Raw genomic sequence first — 21,281 nt, forward strand, 5'->3', positions numbered from 1 at the left:
TAGGATAATCAAATCACCAGTGTAACATCACCAAGATTGTTAATATGCTACTTTCAAAACTTGCATGCTACACCCTGAAATGCTAACTTCTGTATTTTGAAAGTAGCTCATTGTACTAGAAATGTGTTATTTTCTCCAGATGTAGACACCTGGTTTACAAGAAACAGCATTTAGTATTGCTCCTATATGTGATGGTGTTACATTGATTATGAAATAAGTGACTTTATTAATGTTCCAACAAAAGTACGCCCTATGAAGTATTGTTATAGCTAGCTTCCCTTCTTAATTATTATATTAGAGTTTTTATCAGCCGCAATGCAGATGATACATGGAATAGATGTAATCTTGATATCGCATTTTATGTGTAGCTCTAACACACCTAAGGGCAGATTCAATAAGCAGCGATCTGCCGATGCGCATTTTTCCACTCATTTTAAAACATGGCTGAGCAGGTGTAGGCTGGATAATTAGCTGTCACAGTTCTCTCTCTCCATCTATTTCCTAGGTGGGGCTCTGATCCATCTGTTCTGAACATCCTCACTGGTAAAGAGACCACAACCAGGTTAGACTACGTCTATATCAATTTCAGTTGGGTTTCTGAAATGTTTAGCGTAGGGGTGGGCAATTAGTGGCCCAACCCAGCTGTTGTAGAACTACAGATCCCAGCATGCCCTGCCACAGTTTTTCTATTTGGCCATGCTAAAACTGTTGCAAGGCATGCTGGGATGTGCAGTTCAACAATAGCTGGAGGGCTGCTTATTGTCTAACCCTGTCTTAGTGCATATCAAACTTTCTGTCAATAAAGCTAATGAAGAAAACAGCAGGGAACCAATCACACCCTAAATTGGTTGGTAGCAGAGAACAGTAGATAGGACAGTGCAGGAAACCTTTTACTTGTTTACTTATAGGTTATTGTATTGGATCAGTATTCACACTGTAACTTCTAAAGGACTAAAGGAATTTGTGTGAACCAGCGGTGCCGCCTTTCTCAGGAGTATCTCTTTGGTTTGTGGACACAGGAGGAGCCGCTGGAGAAGAGTGTATCAGATAGATATGAGATCCATCACTGACCGAACAGATTACCTGCTCCTGATGGAATGGCTGCAGCTACTGTCCATTCACCACTGTGTTTTCATGCTCTTTTCCTGTCTCCATCCAAACCTGAATAGCACAAATGGTTGAGGTCCCAGGAGACCCACATCAAAAAAGTAGCTCCTTCAGTGCTGAGGCCATTTTTCGGTGTTTACACACATCACGTTCCATTTTTTTTTTTTTTTATGCATTACCCGCACAAATTATACCTTGTTCCTCTTGCATCCATGCTGGGCGACACTGGCAATAACGTTGGGTTGAGGGGCTGGCTCAAAAAAAAAATTAGGAGTTATGCTCCGCCTCCCCTCTAACCCCTCTTTCCTCTGATGAACCTCAGGTTATTTTGTAGTGCCTGAGAAGGAAGCTAGATTTTATTTTCAAATGTCTCACATTCTTCGTTGGTTGGAACGTTGGGTTCTTGCCAATTCTGCAATCCACATTCCAGGGGTGGCCAACTGGGAGCCGGACTTCCTCACTTGCTACACTGTCCATCCCGGGAAATGGGAACTACACCAGTAGGTGTTCCAGCTGATTGCGGATCGGTGAAGGATGCCTGATGTAGATCTCATGGCCTCCCACTTAAGCAAAAAGCTCCCCGTGTTCTGAGCTTGCTCATGTTATCCACCCACTCTTTTCATAGACACAATGACGGCGCCTTGGTCTTTTCAGTTGGGGTACCTGTTTCTATCACTGTCCATGCTGGCCAGGGTACTTCAACGTGTTCCAGGTGACCACCAGACAGTAACTACTAAGTGGTCACATAATTTGAAAGAGGAGACTCCCCTCTTTCAAACAAGGATGACCCCAGGTATGTGCAGGCCAATATGGGGAAAATAGGGCACCATGTCTCCTCCCGCAATGTTTGGAAAACAACATATTTCTGTAGCGCTAAGTCAGTGACAATTACAGGTGATCACCAGACAATAGCTTATCGGGGGCCACATAATAGGTGTACTCCATTCTTGCTGTTGTGGGTGTACCCTCAATCGCAAGTGCAATTATGGTCATTATAGGGGCACGTAGGTTCCTCCCTCCCATATACAGAAAACTTTTGTTTTCCGGACCACATAGTATTATCTGGTGACTACCTGTTTTTACCAAGATAGCACTAAGGGGCTCCATCATTTGAAAGCGGGGATCCCCCTCTTTCTAGTGTGGGTGACCTTTCTTTAGAAGCTAGGTTGGGGGAGATCTTCCCCATCCCTAGATTCCATGATTTTTTTGCAGTATAGTGGGTTAATGTCTGATGATCACACTGATCATCAGAGATAAACTTCAAAGTGGGCACAAACTTTGAAAGAGGTGTCCCCCATCGTTCTATGTTGTATGCTGGGGGAGACAAAGGGACTTACAGTCCCTCTCGCCGCCATTCTCAGTCATCAATTTTTCTTTTTTTTTTTTACTAAAGAGACCTTGGGTGCATGCACACTGGCATTTCTTTCTGTTCTGGCCCTGCAGTCGTCAGGATCGGTGGGGGACAGGTTCTTTCGTCATCAGTAATTTTAATGTACATCTTCAGGATGAGCATGACAAAGAGGGGTAAACGCCCAAAAGTGGGCAATCCTTTTGCATCTATTGACTACTTAATATTTTGCAATTATCTTTATCTTTTGTGGAACTGATTTTCTTTATCTGAATTTCTGGTAGTTTCAAACCACAGAGCGAACACAACTATAGCTGGTATGATCTGGATATCAGGGGAAAAATGCCAACAAAGTGGTAAACAAAGCAGTGTATAGTGGCGCAAAGCAGAAAGTTGGGTAACAAAGTAGCCTAGAGTGGCACAGTTCAGCAAGCGGTATACAAAAGCAGTGTATACTGGTACAGAGCACCATGTGTAGTAAGAATGCAGTGTATAGTGGTACAGAGCACCATGTGTAGTAAGAATGCAGTATATAGTGGTACAGAGCACCATGTGTAGTAAGAATGCAGTGTATACTGGTACAGAGCACCATGTGTAGTAAGAATGCAGTGTATAGTGGTACAGAGCACCATGTGTAGTAAGAATGCAGTGTATAGTGGTACAGAGTACCATGTGTAGTAAGAATGCAGTGTATAGTGGTACAGAGCACCATATGTAGTAAGAATGCAGTGTATAGTGGTACAGAGCACCATATGTAGTAAGAATGCAGTGTATAGTGGTACAGAGCACCATATGTAGTAAGAATGCAGTATATAGTGGTACAGAGCACCATATGTAGTAAGAATGCAGTGTATAGTGGTACAGAGCACCATATGTAGTAAGAATGCAGTATATAGTGGTACAGAGCACCATGTGTAGTAAGAATGCAGTGTATAGTGGTACAGAGCACCATGTGTAGTAAGAATGCAGTGTATAGTGGTACAGAGCACCATGTGTAGTAAGAATGCAGTGTATAGTGGTACAGAGCACCATGTGTAGTAAGAATGCAGTATATAGTGTTACAGAGCACCATGTGTAGTAAGAATGCAGTATATAGTGGTACAGAGCACCATGTGTAGTAAGAATGCAGTGTATAGTGGTACAGAGCACCATGTGTAGTAAGAATGCAGTGTATAGTGGTACAGAGCACCATGTGTAGTAAGAATGCAGTGTATAGTGGTAAAGAGCACTGTGGTTAGTAAGAAAGCAATGTATAGTGGTACAGAGCAATGTGTTTAGTAAGAATGCTGTGTATAGTGGTAAAGAGCACAGTGGTTAGTAAGAAAGCAGTGTATAGTGGTACAGAGCACTGTGTGTAGTAAGAATGCAGTGTATAGTGGTAAAGAGCACTGTGGTTAGTAAGAAAGCAATGTATAGTGGTACAGAGCAATGTGTTTAGTAAGAATGCTGTGTATAGTGGTAAAGAGCACTGTGGTTAGTAAGAAAGCAGTGTATAGTGGTACAGAGCACTGTGTTTAGTAAGAATGCAATGTATAGTGGTAAAGAGTACTGAGGTTAGTAAGAATGCAATGTATAGTGGTAAAGAGCACTGTGGTTAGTAAGAATATAGAGTATAGTGGTAAAGAGCACTGGTTAGTAAGATAATAGTGTATAGTGGGATAGAGCACTGTGGTTAGTAAGAAAGCAGTGTATAGTGGTAGATAGAACTGTGGTTAGTAAGAATGCAGTGTATAGTGGTACAGAGCACTGTGGTTAGTAAGAATGCAGTGTATAGTGGTACAGGGCACTGGTTAGTAAGGATGCAGTGTATAGTGGTAGATAGCAATGTGGTTAGTAAGAATGCAGTGTATAGTGGTAAAGAGTACTGAGATTAGTAAGAATGCAGTGTATAGTGGTAAAGAGTACTGAGATTAGTAAGAATGCAGTGTATAGTGGTAAAGAGCACTGTGGTTAGTAAGAATATAGTGGTAAAGAGTACTGGTTAGTAAGAATGCAGTGTATAGTGGTAAAGAGCACTGTGGTTAGTAAGAGTATAGTGGTAAAGAGTACTGGTTAGTAAGAATGCAGTGTATAGTGGGTTAGAGCACTGTGGTTAGTAAGAAAGCAGTTTATAGTGGTAGAGAGCACTGTGGTTAGTAAGAAAGCAGTGTGTAGTGGTAAAGAGTACTGAGATTAGTAAGAATGCAGTGTATAGTGGTAAAGAGCACTGTGGTTAGTAAGAGTATAGTGGTAAAGAGCACCATGTGTAGTAAGAATGCAGTGTATAGTGGTAGAGAGCACCATGTGTAGTAAGAATGCAGTGTATAGTGGTAAAGAGCACTGTGGTTAGTAAGAAAGCAATGTATAGTGGTACAGAGCAATGTGTTTAGTAAGAATGCAGTGTATAGTGGTAAAGAGCACTGTGGTTAGTAAGAAAGCAGTGTATAGTGGTACAGAGCACTGTGTTTAGTAAGAATGCAATGTATAGTGGTAAAGAGTACTGAGGTTAGTAAGAATGCAGTGTATAGTGGTAAAGAGTACTGAAGTTAGTAAGAAAGCAGTGTATAGTGGTACAGGGCACTGTGGTTAGTAAGAATTCAGTGTATAGTGGTACAGAGCACCATATGTAGTAAGAATGCAGTATATAGTGGTACAGAGCACCATGTGTAGTAAGAATGCAGTGTATAGTGGTACAGAGCACCATATGTAGTAAGAATGCAGTATATAGTGTTACAGAGCACCATGTGTAGTAAGAATGCAGTGTATAGTGGTACAGAGCACCATGTGTAGTAAGAATGCAGTGTATAGTGGTACAGAGCACCATATGTAGTAAGAATGCAGTGTATAGTGGTACAGAGCACCGGGATGCCGATGGTCTAAATACCGACCGTCGGCATCCCGACTGTTTAATCCCGGCAGATGTCTATGGTCCGGCGTCGAAATCCCGACACCGGTCATTAGACCTACGCCGGTAGCCCGACACCTGGCTTACCGATCGAAGGTAAGCCGGGCGCGGACAACTTGGGGGGGAGGAGGGGGAGAGGGTTAGGTTTAGGGTTCCTGGAGGAACTTAAGTTTAGGCACAACCGGGAGGTTAGGGTTAGGCTAGGGGAAGGGGGGGGTTAGGGTTAGGCACCCCCGCAGGGGACTTAGGTTTCGGCGGCGGGGAAGGGGGGTTAGGTTTAGGCACTTAGAGGGGGTATTAGAGTTAGGGACTTGGGGGGGAGGTTAGGGTTAGGCACCCCCTAAGGGAGGCTTAGGGGGTAGAATAGGGTAGGAAATACTTACCTTGGGACGATCAGGATTTTCACTGCTGCCGGGATGCTGCTGTCGGGATAGGGAGCGCCGGTCAATCATTCTGAATCCTTGGGGACTTAGGTTTAGGCGGCGGGGAAGGGGGGGGTTAGGTTTAGGCACTTAGAGGGTGGATTAGAGTTAGGCACTTGGGGGGGAGGCCGGCGGTAATCGTATGCATTCCCAGAGCACCATGTGTAGTAAGAATGCAGTGTATAGTGGTACAGAGCACCATGTGTAGTAAAAATGCAGTGTATAGTGGTACAGAGCACCATGTGTAGTAAGAATGCAGTGTATAGTGGTACAGAGCACCATGTGTAGTAAGAATGCAGTGTATAGTGGTACAGAGCACCATGTGTAGTAAGAATGCAGTGTATAGTGGTACAGAGCACCATGTGTAGTAAGAATGAAGTGTATAGTGGTACAGAGCACCATGTGTAGTAAGAATGCAGTGTATAGTGGTAAAGAGCACTGTGGTTAGTAAGAAAGCAATGTATAGTGGTACAGAGCAATGTGTTTAGTAAGAATGCAGTGTATAGTGGTAAAGAGCACTGTGGCTAGTAAGAAAGCAGTGTATAGTGGTACAGAGCACTGTGTTTAGTAAGAATGCAATGTATAGTGGTAAAGAGTACTGAAGTTAGTAAGAAAGCAGTGTATAGTGGTACAGGGCACTGTGGTTAGTAAGAATTCAGTGTATAGTGGTACAGAGCACCATATGTAGTAAGAATGCAGTATATAGTGGTACAGAGCACCATATGTAGTAAGAATGCAGTATGTAGTGGTACAGAGCACCATGTGTAGTAAGAATGCAGTGTATAGTGGTACAGAGCACCATATGTAGTAAGAATGCAGTATATAGTGTTACAGAGCACCATGTGTAGTAAGAATGCAGTATATAGTGGTACAGAGCACCATGTGTAGTAAGAATGCAGTGTATAGTGGTACAGAGCACCATATGTAGTAAGAATGCAGTATATAGTGGTACAGAGCACCATGTGTAGTAAGAATGCAGTGTATAGTGGTACAGAGCACCATGTGTAGTAAGAATGCAGTGTATAGTGGTACAGAGCACCATGTGTAGTAAAAATGCAGTGTATAGTGGTACAGAGCACCATGTGTAGTAAGAATGCAGTGTATAGTGGTACAGAGCACCATGTGTAGTAAGAATGCAGTGTATAGTGGTACAGAGCACCATGTGTAGTAAGAATGCAGTGTATAGTGGTACAGAGCACCATGTGTAGTAAGAATGAAGTGTATAGTGGTACAGAGCACCATGTGTAGTAAGAATGCAGTGTATAGTGGTACAGAGCACCATGTGTAGTAAGAATGCAGTGTATAGTGGTACAGAGCACCATGTGTAGTAAGAATGCAGTGTATAGTGGTACAGAGCACCATGTGTAGTAAGAATGCAGTGTATAGTGGTACAGAGCTCCATGTGTAGTAATAAAGCAGTGTATAGTGGTACAGGGAACTGCAGTTAGTAAGAATGCAGTGTATAGTGGTAAAGAGTACTGAAGTTAGTAAGAAAGCAGTGTATAGTGGTACAGAGCACTGTGTTTAGTAAGAATGCAGTGTATAGTGGTAAAGAGTACTGAGGTTAGTAAGAATGCAGTGTATAGTGGTAAAGAGTACTGAAGTTAGTAAGAAAGCAGTGTATAGTGGTAAAGAGTACTGAGGTTAGTAAGAATGCAGTGTATAGTGGTAAAGAGTACTGAAGTTAGTAAGAAAGCAGTGTATAGTGGTAAAGAGTACTGAGGTTCGCAAGAATGCAGTGTATAGTGGTAAAGAGCACTGTAGTTAGTAAGAAAGCAGTGTATAGTGGTACAGAGCACTGTGTTTAGTAAGAATGCAGTGTATAGTGGTAAAGAGTACTGAGGTTAGTAAGAATGCAGTGTATAGTGGTAAAGAGTACTGAAGTTAGTAAGAAAGCAGTGTATAGTGGTACAGGGCACTGTGGTTAGTAAGAATGCAGTGTATAGTGGTAGATAGTACTGTGGTTAGTAAGAATTCAGTGTATAGTGGTACAGAGCACTGTGGTTAGTAAGAATATAGTGGTACAGAGCAATGTGTTTAGTAAGAATGCAGTGTATAGTGGTAAAGAGCACTGTAGTTAGTAAGAAAGCAGTGTATAGTGGTACAGTGCACTGTGTTTAGTAAGAATGCAATGTATAGTGGTAGAGAGTACTGAGGTTAGTAAGAAAGCAGTGTATAGTGGTAAAGAGTACTGAGATTAGTAAAAATGCAGTGTATAGTGGTACAGAGCAATGTGTTTAGTAAGAATGCTGTGTATAGTGGTACAGAGCAATGTGTTTAGTAAGAATGCTGTGTATAGTGGTACAGGGCACTGTGGTTAGTAAGAATGCAGTGTATAGTGGTAGATAGTACTGTGGTTAGTAAGAAAGCAGTGTATAGTGGTACAGAGCACTGTGTTTAGTAAGAATGCAGTGTATAGTGGTAAAGAGCACTGTGGTTAGTAAGAATATAGAGTATAGTGGTAAAGAGCACTGGTTAGTAAGAATATAGTGTATAGTGGGATAGAGCACTGTGGTTAGTAAGAAAGCAGTGTATAGTGGTAGATAGAACTGTGGTTAGTAAGAATGCAGTGTATAGTGGTACAGAGCACTGTGGTTAGTAAGAATGCAGTGTATAGTGGTACAGGGCACTGGTTAGTAAGGATGCAGTGTATAGTGGTAGATAGCAATGTGGTTAGTAAGAATGCAGTGTATAGTGGTAAAGAGTACTGAGATTAGTAAGAATGCAGTGTATAGTGGTAAAGAGCACTGTGGTTAGTAAGAATATAGTGTATAGTGGTAAAGAGCACTGTGGTTAGTAAGAGTATAGTGGTAAAGAGTACTGGTTAGTAAGAATGCAGTGTATAGTGGGTTAGAGCACTGTGGTTAGTAAGAAAGCAGTTTATAGTGGTAGAGAGCACTGTGGTTAGTAAGAAAGCAGTGTATAGTGGTAAAGAGTACTGAAGTTAGTAAGAAAGCAGTGTATAGTGGTAAAGAGTACTGAGGTTCGTAAGAATGCAGTGTATAGTGGTAAAGAGCACTGTAGTTAGTAAGAAAGCAGTGTATAGTGGTACAGAGCACTGTGTTTAGTAAGAATGCAGTGTATAGTGGTAAAGAGTACTGAGGTTAGTAAGAATGCAGTGTATAGTGGTAAAGAGTACTGAAGTTAGTAAGAAAGCAGTGTATAGTGGTACAGGGCACTGTGGTTAGTAAGAATGCAGTGTATAGTGGTAGATAGTACTGTGGTTAGTAAGAATTCAGTGTATAGTGGTACAGAGCACTGTGGTTAGTAAGAATATAGTGGTACAGAGCAATGTGTTTAGTAAGAATGCAGTGTATAGTGGTAAAGAGCACTGTAGTTAGTAAGAAAGCAGTGTATAGTGGTACAGAGCACTGTGTTTAGTAAGAATGCAATGTATAGTGGTAAAGAGTACTGAGGTTAGTAAGAAAGCAGTGTATAGTGGTAAAGAGTACTGAGATTAGTAAAAATGCAGTGTATAGTGGTACAGAGCAATGTGTTTAGTAAGAATGCTGTGTATAGTGGTACAGAGCAATGTGTTTAGTAAGAATGCTGTGTATAGTGGTACAGGGCACTGTGGTTAGTAAGAATGCAGTGTATAGTGGTAGATAGTACTGTGGTTAGTAAGAAAGCAGTGTATAGTGGTACAGAGCACTGTGTTTAGTAAGAATGCAGTGTATAGTGGTAAAGAGCACTGTGGTTAGTAAGAATATAGAGTATAGTGGTAAAGAGCACTAGTTAGTAAGAATATAGTGTATAGTGGGATAGAGCACTGTGGTTAGTAAGAAAGCAGTGTATAGTGGTAGATAGAACTGTGGTTAGTAAGAATGCAGTGTATAGTGGTACAGAGCACTGTGGTTAGTAAGAATGCAGTGTATAGTGGTACAGGGCACTGGTTAGTAAGGATGCAGTGTTTAGTGGTAGATAGCAATGTGGTTAGTAAGAATGCAGTGTATAGTGGTAAAGAGTACTGAGATTAGTAAGAATGCAGTGTATAGTGGTAAAGAGCACTGTGGTTAGTAAGAATATAGTGTATAGTGGTAAAGAGCACTGTGGTTAGTAAGAGTATAGTGGTAAAGAGTACTGGTTAGTAAGAATGCAGTGTATAGTGGTAGAGAGCACTGTGGTTAGTAAGAAAGCAGTGTATAGTGGTAAAGAGTACTGAGATTAGTAAGAATGCAGTGTATAGTGGTAAAGAGCACTGTGGTTAGTAAGAGTATAGTGGTAAAGAGCACCATGTGTAGTAAGAATGCAGTGTATAGTGGTAGAGAGCACCATGTGTAGTAAGAATGCAGTGTATAGTGGTAAAGAGCACTGTGGTTAGTAAGAAAGCAATGTATAGTGGTACAGAGCAATGTGTTTAGTAAGAATGCAGTGTATAGTGGTAAAGAGCACTGTGGTTAGTAAGAAAGCAGTGTATAGTGGTACAGAGCACTGTGTTTAGTAAGAATGCAATGTATAGTGGTAAAGAGTACTGAGGTTAGTAAGAATGCAGTGTATAGTGGTAAAGAGCACTGTGGTTAGTAAGAAAGCAGTGTATAGTGGTAAAGAGTACTGAGGTTAGTAAGAATGCAGTGTATAGTGGTAAAGAGTACTGAGGTTAGTAAGAATGCAGTGTATAGTGGTAAAGAGCACTGTGTTTAGTAAGAATGCAGTGTATAGTGGTAAAGAGTACTGAAGTTAGTAAGAAAGCAGTGTATAGTGGTACAGAGCACTGTGTTTAGTAAGAATGCAGTGTATAGTGGTAGAGAGCACTGAGGTTAGTAAGAATGCAGTGTATAGTGGTAAAGAGTACTGAAGTTAGTAAGAAAGCAGTGTATAGTGGTAAAGAGTACTGAAGTTAGTATGAAAGCAGTGTATAGTGGTAAAGAGTACTGAGGTTAGTAAGAATGCAGTGTATAGTGGTAAAGAGCACTGTAGTTAGTAAGAAAGCAGTGTATAGTGGTACAGGGCACTGTGGTTAGTAAGAATGCAGTGTATAGTGGTACAGAGCACTGAGGTTAGTAAGAATGCAGTGTATAGTGGTAAAGAGTCCTGAAGTTAGTAAGAAAGCAGTGTATAGTGGTACAGGGCACTGTGGTTAGTAAGAATGCAGTGTATAGTGGTAGATAGTACTGTGGTTAGTAAGAATTCAGTGTATAGTGGTACAGAGCACTGTGGTTAGTAAGAATATAGTGGTACAGAGCAATGTGTTTAGTAAGAATGCAGTGTATAGTGGTAAAGAGCACTGTAGTTAGTAAGAAAGCAGTGTATAGTGGTACAGAGCACTGTGTTTAGTAAGAATGCAATGTATAGTGGTAAAGAGTACTGAGGTTAGTAAGAAAGCAGTGTATAGTGGTAAAGAGTACTGAGATTAGTAAAAATGCAGTGTATAGTGGTAAAGAGCACTGTGGTTAGTAAGAGTATAGTGGTAAAGAGCACCGTGGTTAGTATGAAAGCAGTTTATAGTGGTAGAGAGCACTGTGGTTAATATGACATCTGTGTACATTGGCACTAAGCACCATGTGGAATAACAAACAGAATACCTAATGAGATTAGCCATAACACATCTGGTTATAGGTATCCAAGGAAACGTAACACCTTAACAGAGCTACCTGAAGACTACAGTGTCCTTCTCAATCAAGCCTCCCATTTCAGGTGAGAGTCTTCCTCCAACTTCATAATACATCTTATTTTACTGAGCTGCCATTTACAGCACCTACAATAAATGTGCATATGTCCTGTATTAGGTGTCCAAAGTCTCAGGAGGCAGAGCGGAAACACCCTATGCTGTGTCTGCTGTGCGGAGCCATACTGTGCTCTGAGAACACTTGCTGTCAGGAGCTGGTGAATGGGGAGGAGCTAGGAGCATGTACCGCACACGCTCTGCAATGCGGAGCCGGAGTCTGCATATTCCTCAAGTGAGTCATTACCCTAGATCAAACGTGATGGCACTACTCTCTTCCTCTGTGTTACTGACCATCAATTACCATCTGCAGCTCACTAATACCTCTTTTCCACCAAAAACCCAGGTCCGACCTGGGTTTTTGGACATGGTTCCAACCCTGGTCAGACCCAGTTACACTGCACCTTTGATCTGGGTTACTCCCAGGTCAGCCCTGTTCACACTGAACTCAGGTCTGCCCTGCTAAACCTGTGAGGTCATAAAAAGTGGGAGGTGACTGCTCCACAACCACCAATCAGCTAATTTTAGGCATGACCCAGGTCAGATAACCCGGGTTGCACCGTTTACACGGCACCATTACCCGGGTCCAACCCTGGTAGCTACCTGACTACCTGGGTTGGATTGCTGGGTCACTTGACCTGGGTTATTTTTCAGGGATCCTTTTACACTGAGCTGCGACCCGGGTAGACCCAGCAAAAACCCAGGGTTTTGCTCTTGTGTAAAAGGGGTATTATTGACAACATTCATTTCTTCTATGTACTGTCAGGAGGCTCAGGCTCTATCAATGTTGTTATTATAAACTTTGGTAAAATGTGTTTGGCTTCAATAAAACCTTCGAAACAAGAAAATGAAATATTGTTTTATTTTTGATGCAGAATCAGAGAATGCAAAGTGGTTCTTATTGAGGGTAAAACCAGAGGTTGCATGTACCCGGCACCTTATTTGGATGAATATGGAGAGACTGACCCTGGTTTAAAGTAAGATTCATTATCTACCTTATTTACTACACACCAGAAGTTCCCAAACTCTGCCATTGCAGTTGAGGTTTTAAGGATATTCATGCTTGTGCACAGGTGACTTATTTAGTACCTCAGTCTATTTGATTTAACCATCTGGACTCAAGCTGGGATATCCTTAAAACCTGGACTGTAATGGCGGAGTTTGGAAAACTCTGCTATACACACTTCTTTTGTAAAACAGTATGAAGGAATATAAAGCCAAAAATGCTTTTTTGTTTCTTGTCTAATTTACGTGGTCTGATCACAGGAAGCCATAATTCCTATGTATTCCACACTTATTAAAGCTCTTAATTGCAGGGCCCTCTATGCTCTTTGTACGCATGTAGTGTTTGTTTTTCTTGTAACCTAACTGTAAAGCAGAGTTTCCCAAACTACGCTATTACAGTCCAGGTTTTGAGGATATCCATGCTTGAGCACTGGTGATTTAATTAGTACCTTAGTCTATTTAATTTAACTATCTGGACTCCAGCATGGATATCATTAAAACCTGGACTCTAATGGTGGAGTTTGGAAAACCCTGCTGCAAAGCACTGTGTAAAATGTATGTCATTTATATACACTTTAAAATGATGATAAATAATTGTAGCCATATATGGCTGACAAGAGTGCAATAACTTGCAGTCAGATATATATATATATATATATATATCTGTCCAGTGCTATTTTTCAGCAGGAACTCAGGGCCTGATTCAGACCCGCTCGCTGGATGCGTTCGCACGCAGCCAAACTATGCAAATCGCACGGCATGGCATTAGCACACCCACTATGTCTTGGCATGCGATCGTGGTGTGTATTTAGACGCTCACTATCCTGTCTTAAGACGCCCACTTTCCCTTAGTGATACACGTTATCTCCAGGAAGTGTATGCAACAATCGGTAACATCGGATCCATACGCAGCACTTGTGGCTGACCATACCCTACCGCAAGCACTGCAAGTGCTGCAGTGTGTAATTCAGCCATGTGACGTTTATTATGATGCTGCGTCTTAATTATGCACGCCTCTGAAACGGAGTTAAGACACTCGGACACGCCTGCGTTCGCACCTCCACTCCCCCGTTTCCATCGACCAACCCCTGTCACCACCCACAAATGGCTCCTCCTGTCACTCATTCTAGCGAGGTGTCTTTGTGCAGGGTGCGAATGCTTCCTTATCGCATTGACTAGTTCGCGCACCGCGTCTTATACGCATGCGCACATTGCAAACATCGGCAGGCTACGTGCAAACGCAGCCTAGCGCGCGGCTCTGAATCAGGCCCTCAGTTCCTGAACCTCTCATTAACTATGACGTAATGTCCTGGGTCAGAATGTATTTTCCATAAAATAAGTATTATATAAGTGTCTTATATAATATCTTATATGGGATAGGTATGGGATGCTGGTACTCGGGATCCCAGCAGTCAAAATCCCAACGCCGGCACCCCGACAGGGTTAGGATACTGACACCTGTCGGTAGGTATCCTAATCCTCCCCCTCTCCCTGGTGCCTGAACCTAACCTCCCCCCTAGTGCCTAAACCGAACAACCCCCCCTCCCCGCACCCTAAACCTAATCTTCCCCCTAGTGCATAACCCTAACCCTCCCCCTAGTGGCTAACCCCTAACCCTCCCCCCAACCCCGCTACCTGAGCCGGGATACTGGACGTATCCCTAATAAATACATTTAAAAAAATATATATATATATATAAATAAACATTTCTATATCTTCACCCTCAGTAGCTCCACTGACAGTTCCTCAACTTATTTTTCCAGAAAAATAGAGCCCTGTATATATCTACTGTACATGTGATCATTACTAGATATTTTATTATATTGAACTGGAAATTGGTATATTATTTTTACTAATGCTTTTTTGTGTGTGATTCCATTTCCAGACGAGGGAACCCCCTGCGACTCTCCCAGGAGCGATACCATAAGCTGCACCTCCTGTGGCAGCAGCACTCCATCATTGAGGAGATTGCCCGTAGCATGGAAATAAATCAGATATTTTTTGGCTTCAACTGGAGCCTGCTTTAAAGTTCATAAACGGTATGAAGGACACGAGATTGTATCCATATCGTTACAATATACTAACATAAGTGACCAGGTTATAGTTGTAAAAGTTTACAAAGTATGTGTTTGTATTGATGATAAACATATGTGAATTGTTATGATGCTGGTGATAATGTATTGGAAGACTCATATGGCCCTGAAACGTCAAATACTGCACAGTCCCTCATTCACACAAGTGCACTTACTTACAGTCCATGTATAGGGCTGCGTTTAGAACTAAGGGGTCTAGTTACTAAGCAGTGTTAGGAGACAGAGTGAAAAGTGATAAGGTGCCGGACAATCATTTTTCAAACACAGCCTGTGAGATGACAGTTGGGAGCTGATTGGCTGGCACCTTATCACTTTTCACTCTGTCTCCTAACACTGCTTAGTAACTAGACCCCTAAGAGTAAATCTGGCTAGAAAGCACAGTTTTGCACCATGGTAAAACTACGTCGCTGTAGTACAGGGGAAGGAGGGTGGTGCAAATTGATAATGCCTGGACAGGTTTGTCACACGCAGAAACACTGCGTTAAAATAAAGCTGCAGAGCATTTGTATGCTAGGTGCAAAAGTAGGCACTGTCAGTTTATGTATGTATTTATAATCTATGCATGTATGTGTATTTATTTATATATGTATTTTATATAATCTGCTAACGTGTCAAGAGCAGTCAGAGATGTAGGGAGGACCGCCAACCCCTCTGCTCCCTGCTCTCACAGCCTGCCTGGTGCTGTGCCTACAATCTCTCTTCTGCACCCAGCGCTGTATGGATGTACAGGAGGGAGGCTAATACTTAATGGTACCAGATTCATGGTACAGCAGATGCCTAGCCTAGGTAACACGTTTTCTAGTACTCTAAATCATTTCCTCCTTCACCCATTGAAAAAAAAAAAAAAACTATGCATATGAGGCAAATATATATATATATATATATATATATATATATTTATATATATATATATATATATATATATATATAATTTTAATTTTTTTTATTTATATAACACTGCATCTGCCATCAATACCCTCATAATAAGTATAAAACAAAACATACGGTTGGAAGAACAGCAGTGAAATCGGCTATAAAAAGAGACCAGCAGAATAATAGGCAGTAATTAGCAGTCAGTTGTAGTACCCTGCCATAGATAAACCAAATTCTGTAAATTTAAATGAAACATATATGAGAAATACACTTAGAAATACACCTTCTAAAAACGGCAACTTAATGCAATGGAGTTTTATGTTTCTTTGTTTTTTTTGTTGCTGGTATGATTCCAACATAAAATACTGTGTAGGGAAAATAAGTATTTAGGGCCATCTCGAGGCACGTCTCGCCCGGCTCCGGAAGAACCTCACCCTCCATCCACCCTTTGCGCTATTAGTATAAGCTCCGGGGGAGGGAGTTGGTAGAGAAGGGACGGAGGGGGAGGGCACGGGCGACAGGGTTGCACAGGATGATGCTGGGTGCCGAGGACCCTAGCAGGGAGGGAAGTGGGAAAAGCAAAGGTGTCACCGAACTATGCAGGCACTGAGGAATGATGAAACGTGTCCCCATGCTCAGTGGTATTTAGGGAGAGTATTATGTAGAAGTGAGGTGATATACTCCATAGAGGAGACAAAGCATACTATGTTTGTGAATGCCTTGCATAGGAAAAATAGGAGAATATCCAACCCCTAGCTGTGAGCAATTAAGCAGCATTGTATATTTACATTATAACTTTGTATAATAGTGAAACTACAACAGCGGGAAACCAACCCTACATTAGTGGTGAATATGCTAAGCCGGAGGAAGAGGGTTTACCATCCCAGACAAACTTCCCAAATAATGATTGCAAGCCTGTTAAAGTAACTACGGGAACATGAATAGGGAGCATAGTAGCACTGGGCGTATTGCTTAGTAAGATATATTCCCAAATAGCGAAACTTAGCTGGGTGCCATTGAAATTTAAAGACATCATCGAAGCCAAGTCGGAGGGAGCAGGAGACATGTATGATCAGGGCTTCGCATTAAGGGCCTGATTCAGAGATGAACACAATGGTGATTACATATGCTGATCGAGCGATTGTTTACCCTTGCCAATTAGCCGCACTGCGCATGCGCTGCATTCGCATTGCGATTACGGACGCACATCAGAATACATCGCACAATGATTGTGTTTGGGGGTGGTGACGGGGGTGTGGCCGAAAAACACAGCCGTGTCTGTCCATTTAAACGCCGTTACATGGGGTGTGCATAAATTAGCCAGTGCGAGCGCTTCCGCAGCATGAGATAAAAAAAATGATACACAGCGCTTAGTTTTAGCCTAATAATAATATGACAGAGAATGCATTAATCTAAAATTATACTTTGTGCCAATTTCTAATAAATTATATAATCTAATAACACAATATTCAGTACTTCTCACATGAAAAAAGGATACATGATCAATTCATAAATGCTAGCAATGTATAATCAATACAGCGTTTAATAGAAATTTCACAAATAATATTAAAAGATACCAGACAGCGGTCTATGAAAATAAAAATAAAATAAAACAATTATGGTTGATAAAAGTTATTATGTAGCAGCCCGTTATATATAAATACTTGGAAAAGTCTTTTTGTGTCTGTGCCGGTGTCCTAGCACAGATACTAGTAGATAGACTTGCAATTTATATTGCCAATGCTGGCTCTCATCCCGGGTGGTCCCCGTAAGTATATGGACTCAAAGCCGGTTAAAATTAAAAGTACCTGCGGCTGAGGGCACACATTGCTCACCTCTCCTGGTAAGTCCCAACGGGTTCTGTGAGCAAGTTGCCGAACGGTCAGGGTGGATCACGCCTGCGGTCAGCGGCACACTCCTCTCTGCGTGAGAGGAGAGCTTCCCATTCTGCGGCTGGTCAGACCTTCCGCAAGGGCAAGGTGGCCACCGATGTGCGTCAATGGTACCGATATTTCCGCAGGTATGCGTCGGTGCACGCATGTAAGAAGGCAGCAGTGGGCCTCTTTATGCTGGAGTGATCTTTGTTAACATTAGCTTATCTTCGCAGCTGTGATTGCATTAGCATCTGAATCAGGCCCTTAGTGTCATTCGTTTTATTGCCAGGCAAAAAGCCAAACTTGTGGAGTGCCATGAAGTGAGTATATTTTAATAACGGAGGCTTTTTCTTTAAATGTAATTTTTTTCTAACATCATGTCAAAAGTTTACTTGTCTATGTGCTGTTTTTTTTGGTGGGGAGTTATTACATTCACATATTTTAAATGTTAATGTGTTTCTTTTCTTTGCAGCGACAAGCTTTGAATTATCGATATCCTATGACTGCACTGTATGCGAGTATATTTTTTTAAACGCCATATGTCCTAGATGACTCCTACTTGATTTCCCATCCCAACATAAAGAAGAGATCCGCTGTGTTTTATACTCTGTGTTTACATATGTTCTGATTATGTCCATTCAACTTGGTAACCTGTAAGTGGTTCGCTAATGGGAGAGGTCATCATGAATATTTCTCTACATTTCTTTAAAAAAAAAATCAGTTGGTTTTATAGTTGAATTCTATCCAAGTGAAGTGCTTCAATCCCAAAGAACATCCTTATTACTTTCACTTTAAAATATAGCAGAAAGCTTCCATACCGCTTTACAATATGCTTATTCTCATTTATCAATGAGTTTTATCATATGCGATGAGTGATAAAACTAGCTGCGTATGATAAATGGTGCTCCAGCCAATCAGCTCCCAACTGTCATGTTTCAAACAGATGACAGTTAGGAGCTGATTGGCTGGAGCACCATTTATCATACTCAACAAGTTTTATCATTCGTTGCATATGATAAAAACTTGTTGGTAAATGAGGCCCTATAAGAGAAACTAATCCAAGTGAAGTGTATGGTCTTAGATTGTTATGCAAAATGTTCCTTTTAATGTAAGTGTTTTATAAGTAAAGTGAACTTTTCCTGTCACACAGTAGAAGTTATTTTGGGGTCGAACCACTGTCCTTGAGCCTGACAATTCACTAGAGAATATAGCATCACTGAGGCATAAGTTCCACAGTCCCTCATACCTCAGTTATTTAGCTGGTCCCTAGTGAATTGATTGGCTGTATTGGTTAATCCACAAATATGGCTTCCGCAGCTCTGTGAGGTGAAGGTACATTTTATAAGAGAATTCAAATATTTGTGTGTCTTCCACATGAGTTCTAAGTGGCCACATACATTGGTCAGTCTGTGGGGCAGATGTCCGGATCTCATCCAGTACGGACACCTTTATGTGCAATTAAATCAGACACTGTCATGGCACTCTGGTCGAGCCGCCAGATGTCCTTGTAGCTTTATTGTATTGTAGAACATAGTTGCTAGTGTTGTAACGTATGAATTATTTTCTTACAAGTGGACAGAAGTGTTTGGCAGTTTTAGCCACTTCATGCATCATCCCATGTGTCCTGTATATATTACGTGGGCAAGTATGGCTAATATTTTACATTAAATATGGCCAACAGGTCAGACAACGAAATAGGTTAGCAAGCTTGTAGCACGTAATGTGTCAGGTAAATGAATATAATAATAAAAATTATCGTTTTCAGTGAATATTCTTTGTCCAGTTACATAATTGCTAGTAGGCATATATTTTTTGTTTCTTTATCTAAGAAACGTTTGCATTTCATAGAAGTTGGGTTAAAGAAACTGAGAGTGGAGGATTAAATCTAGAGATGAGCGGTTCGGTTTTGGCTCTGATCTTCCCGCCAAAACCGGATCTCATTACAAGGCAAGGCATAATCTCTCAGGGGCGTCTGAGTACAGGTGTCCGTGAAAGATGGCGTTTTACCTCATTCTGAGTTCTGAACTTGGCGGGAAGAGCCAAAACTGGACTGCTCATCTCAAAATAGAATAGGCAACCTAGGTTTAAGCTGTTGCAAAATCCAATCTGCCCAGTTTTCCTTCACAGACTTTGTCATGCTCAGCAAAAAAGTACTTAAAACCAAAAGTTTTTTATTTGAACAAGAAGATTCAGAAGCTGAGACTACAAATTACAATATTTCCAATGCATTGTTCTCTGCTTTAAGTACAGAGATGCATAGACACTGAGGGGAGTTTGAGCTTGATGTGTAATTGCTGTTGAAGTTGTAAGAAGCTAGTAACCTTACTGGGAGATGTATCGAGCCTTCTAAAAAGGTGACAAGTGGAGGTGTCGCCCATAGCAACTAATCACATTGTAGTTCTCTCTCTTATGTAAAATGATAGCTGGCAGCTGATTGGATGATATTGGGAACACCACCACTTGTCCTATTTAGAAGACTCGATAAATCTTTCCCTTAGTTTCTTCAGCTGTTTATGAACTAGTTCCAGTTCCAAGAGGCTCAGCCATGAAAGTGCTAACAGACCTTTGCTGGAACTTGTAGTGCAACAACTAAGTTGCCTACATCCGCCCAAACCTTTTTGTTTTTTCATAGATAACTGTGTGTGTCATTACGATACTTATCACATGAAATTAAACACTAAGCTGTTTCTTAATATGTAATATGCAGTGCCGTAACTATCGGTAGACCTACAGTATTCTCAGTTTTTTACTTAAACCAACTGAACTTGATACTGACAATGCATGCTGGGAAATGTAGTTCAGCAAAAGCTGCGAAGCCACATACTGCCACTTATGTTACTTTCTGCAAGATTACTTGTGATTCTTCCTTGTAACATTTGATCCCCTTTATTATAGGGATGTGCAGGCTCGGATAGGTTCGAGTTTGCACGTGGAGTTCGGATTTTTCCCTCCAAAAAAACGGAACTCAGAACGAGGCAAAACGTCATCTTACATGGACGAACATCATCATTCCTGGTCTTTTGTCCAGGAATGATGATGTTCGTCCATGTAAGATGACGTTTTGCCTCGTTCTGAGTTCCGTTTTTTTGGAGGGAAAAATCCGAACTCCACGTGCAAACTCGAACCTATCCGAGCCTGCACATCCCTACTTTATTACCAGGCACGGAGATCACTGGTACATTTTTACTTAGAACTTATTTTGATAATATCTCTTTAGGCGATCGCAACCGAGCTGATTTCTGTTGGGACTTCTGAAACAAATAGTCTGAGGCTCATAAGATGGTACACGTGGTACACACGTGCTTTAGCCCACAGCAGCCAGTAAGCTTTCATCATTATCAAATGCACTGTTTGGATGAAAGCGAAGTATATGGCTACTACTACACGTTCCAGCAGATTGAACAGTTGGCTCCATGTTACTATATACTGTAGGCCTTAGAATGATTGTCATTTCCAAAAAAAAAGAGTACATTTTATTTGTATGACACAGTTGTGTGTTTTTTTTGAGATACAGTACCTTACATATGTATGTTTTAAGAAATAAAGTACATTCTCAAAAATCTGGGTCTTTGTTTCCTGGGAATATGGACTGGTGAGATTTTTTTGAAAACCGGTGTACTTGGAAATGGTGGTGTAAGCCTCAGCGGATAATCAGCTAATTATCTTCTACAATTTAGGAAATGACAAGGAAATATATAGTTCCTCTATACCAACTGTCAGAACGGTCCTCTACTGTGCCCGGCTTTACGGTGGTTACATACAATTTGGTGAGATCTGTGCCAGTTATTAGAATTAGGGGTCTGTTTACTAAGCAGTGTTAGGAGACAGAGTGGAAAGTGATAAGGTGCCAGCCAATCAGCTCCCAACTGTCATCTCACAGGCCTTGTTTGTAAATTGACAGTTGGGAGCTGATTGGCTGGTACCTTATCACTTTTCACTCTGTCTCCTAACACTGCTTAGTAAATAGACCCCTTAGAGTTTGTTGACATGATCAAATTTCCTTATTGTGTATA

The 21,281-nt window shown here is 41.3% G+C and overlaps 1 protein-coding gene across 1 annotated transcript in view; it reads left to right on the plus strand.

The window, feature by feature from the left end:
* UBR1 (ubiquitin protein ligase E3 component n-recognin 1) overlaps nucleotides 1–18,153 on the plus strand; it is a 136,789-nt gene extending 118,636 nt beyond the window's left edge. The window contains exons 43-48 of the mRNA XM_088471259.1: nucleotides 506–562; nucleotides 11,318–11,395; nucleotides 11,488–11,658; nucleotides 12,299–12,400; nucleotides 14,314–14,467; nucleotides 17,741–18,153. Of these exons, the coding sequence (XP_088327385.1) occupies nucleotides 506–562; nucleotides 11,318–11,395; nucleotides 11,488–11,658; nucleotides 12,299–12,400; nucleotides 14,314–14,455 (550 nt within the window). The 3' untranslated portion in view covers nucleotides 14,456–14,467; nucleotides 17,741–18,153. The remainder of the gene's footprint in view (nucleotides 1–505; nucleotides 563–11,317; nucleotides 11,396–11,487; nucleotides 11,659–12,298; nucleotides 12,401–14,313; nucleotides 14,468–17,740) is intronic.
* Nucleotides 18,154–21,281: the final 3,128 nt, after the last annotated feature.

Source organism: Taudactylus pleione, unplaced genomic scaffold (genome assembly GCF_031769625.1).
Source record: "Taudactylus pleione unplaced genomic scaffold, aTauple2 ptg000113l, whole genome shotgun sequence".
Classification (NCBI taxonomy): Eukaryota; Metazoa; Chordata; class Amphibia; order Anura; family Myobatrachidae; genus Taudactylus; species Taudactylus pleione.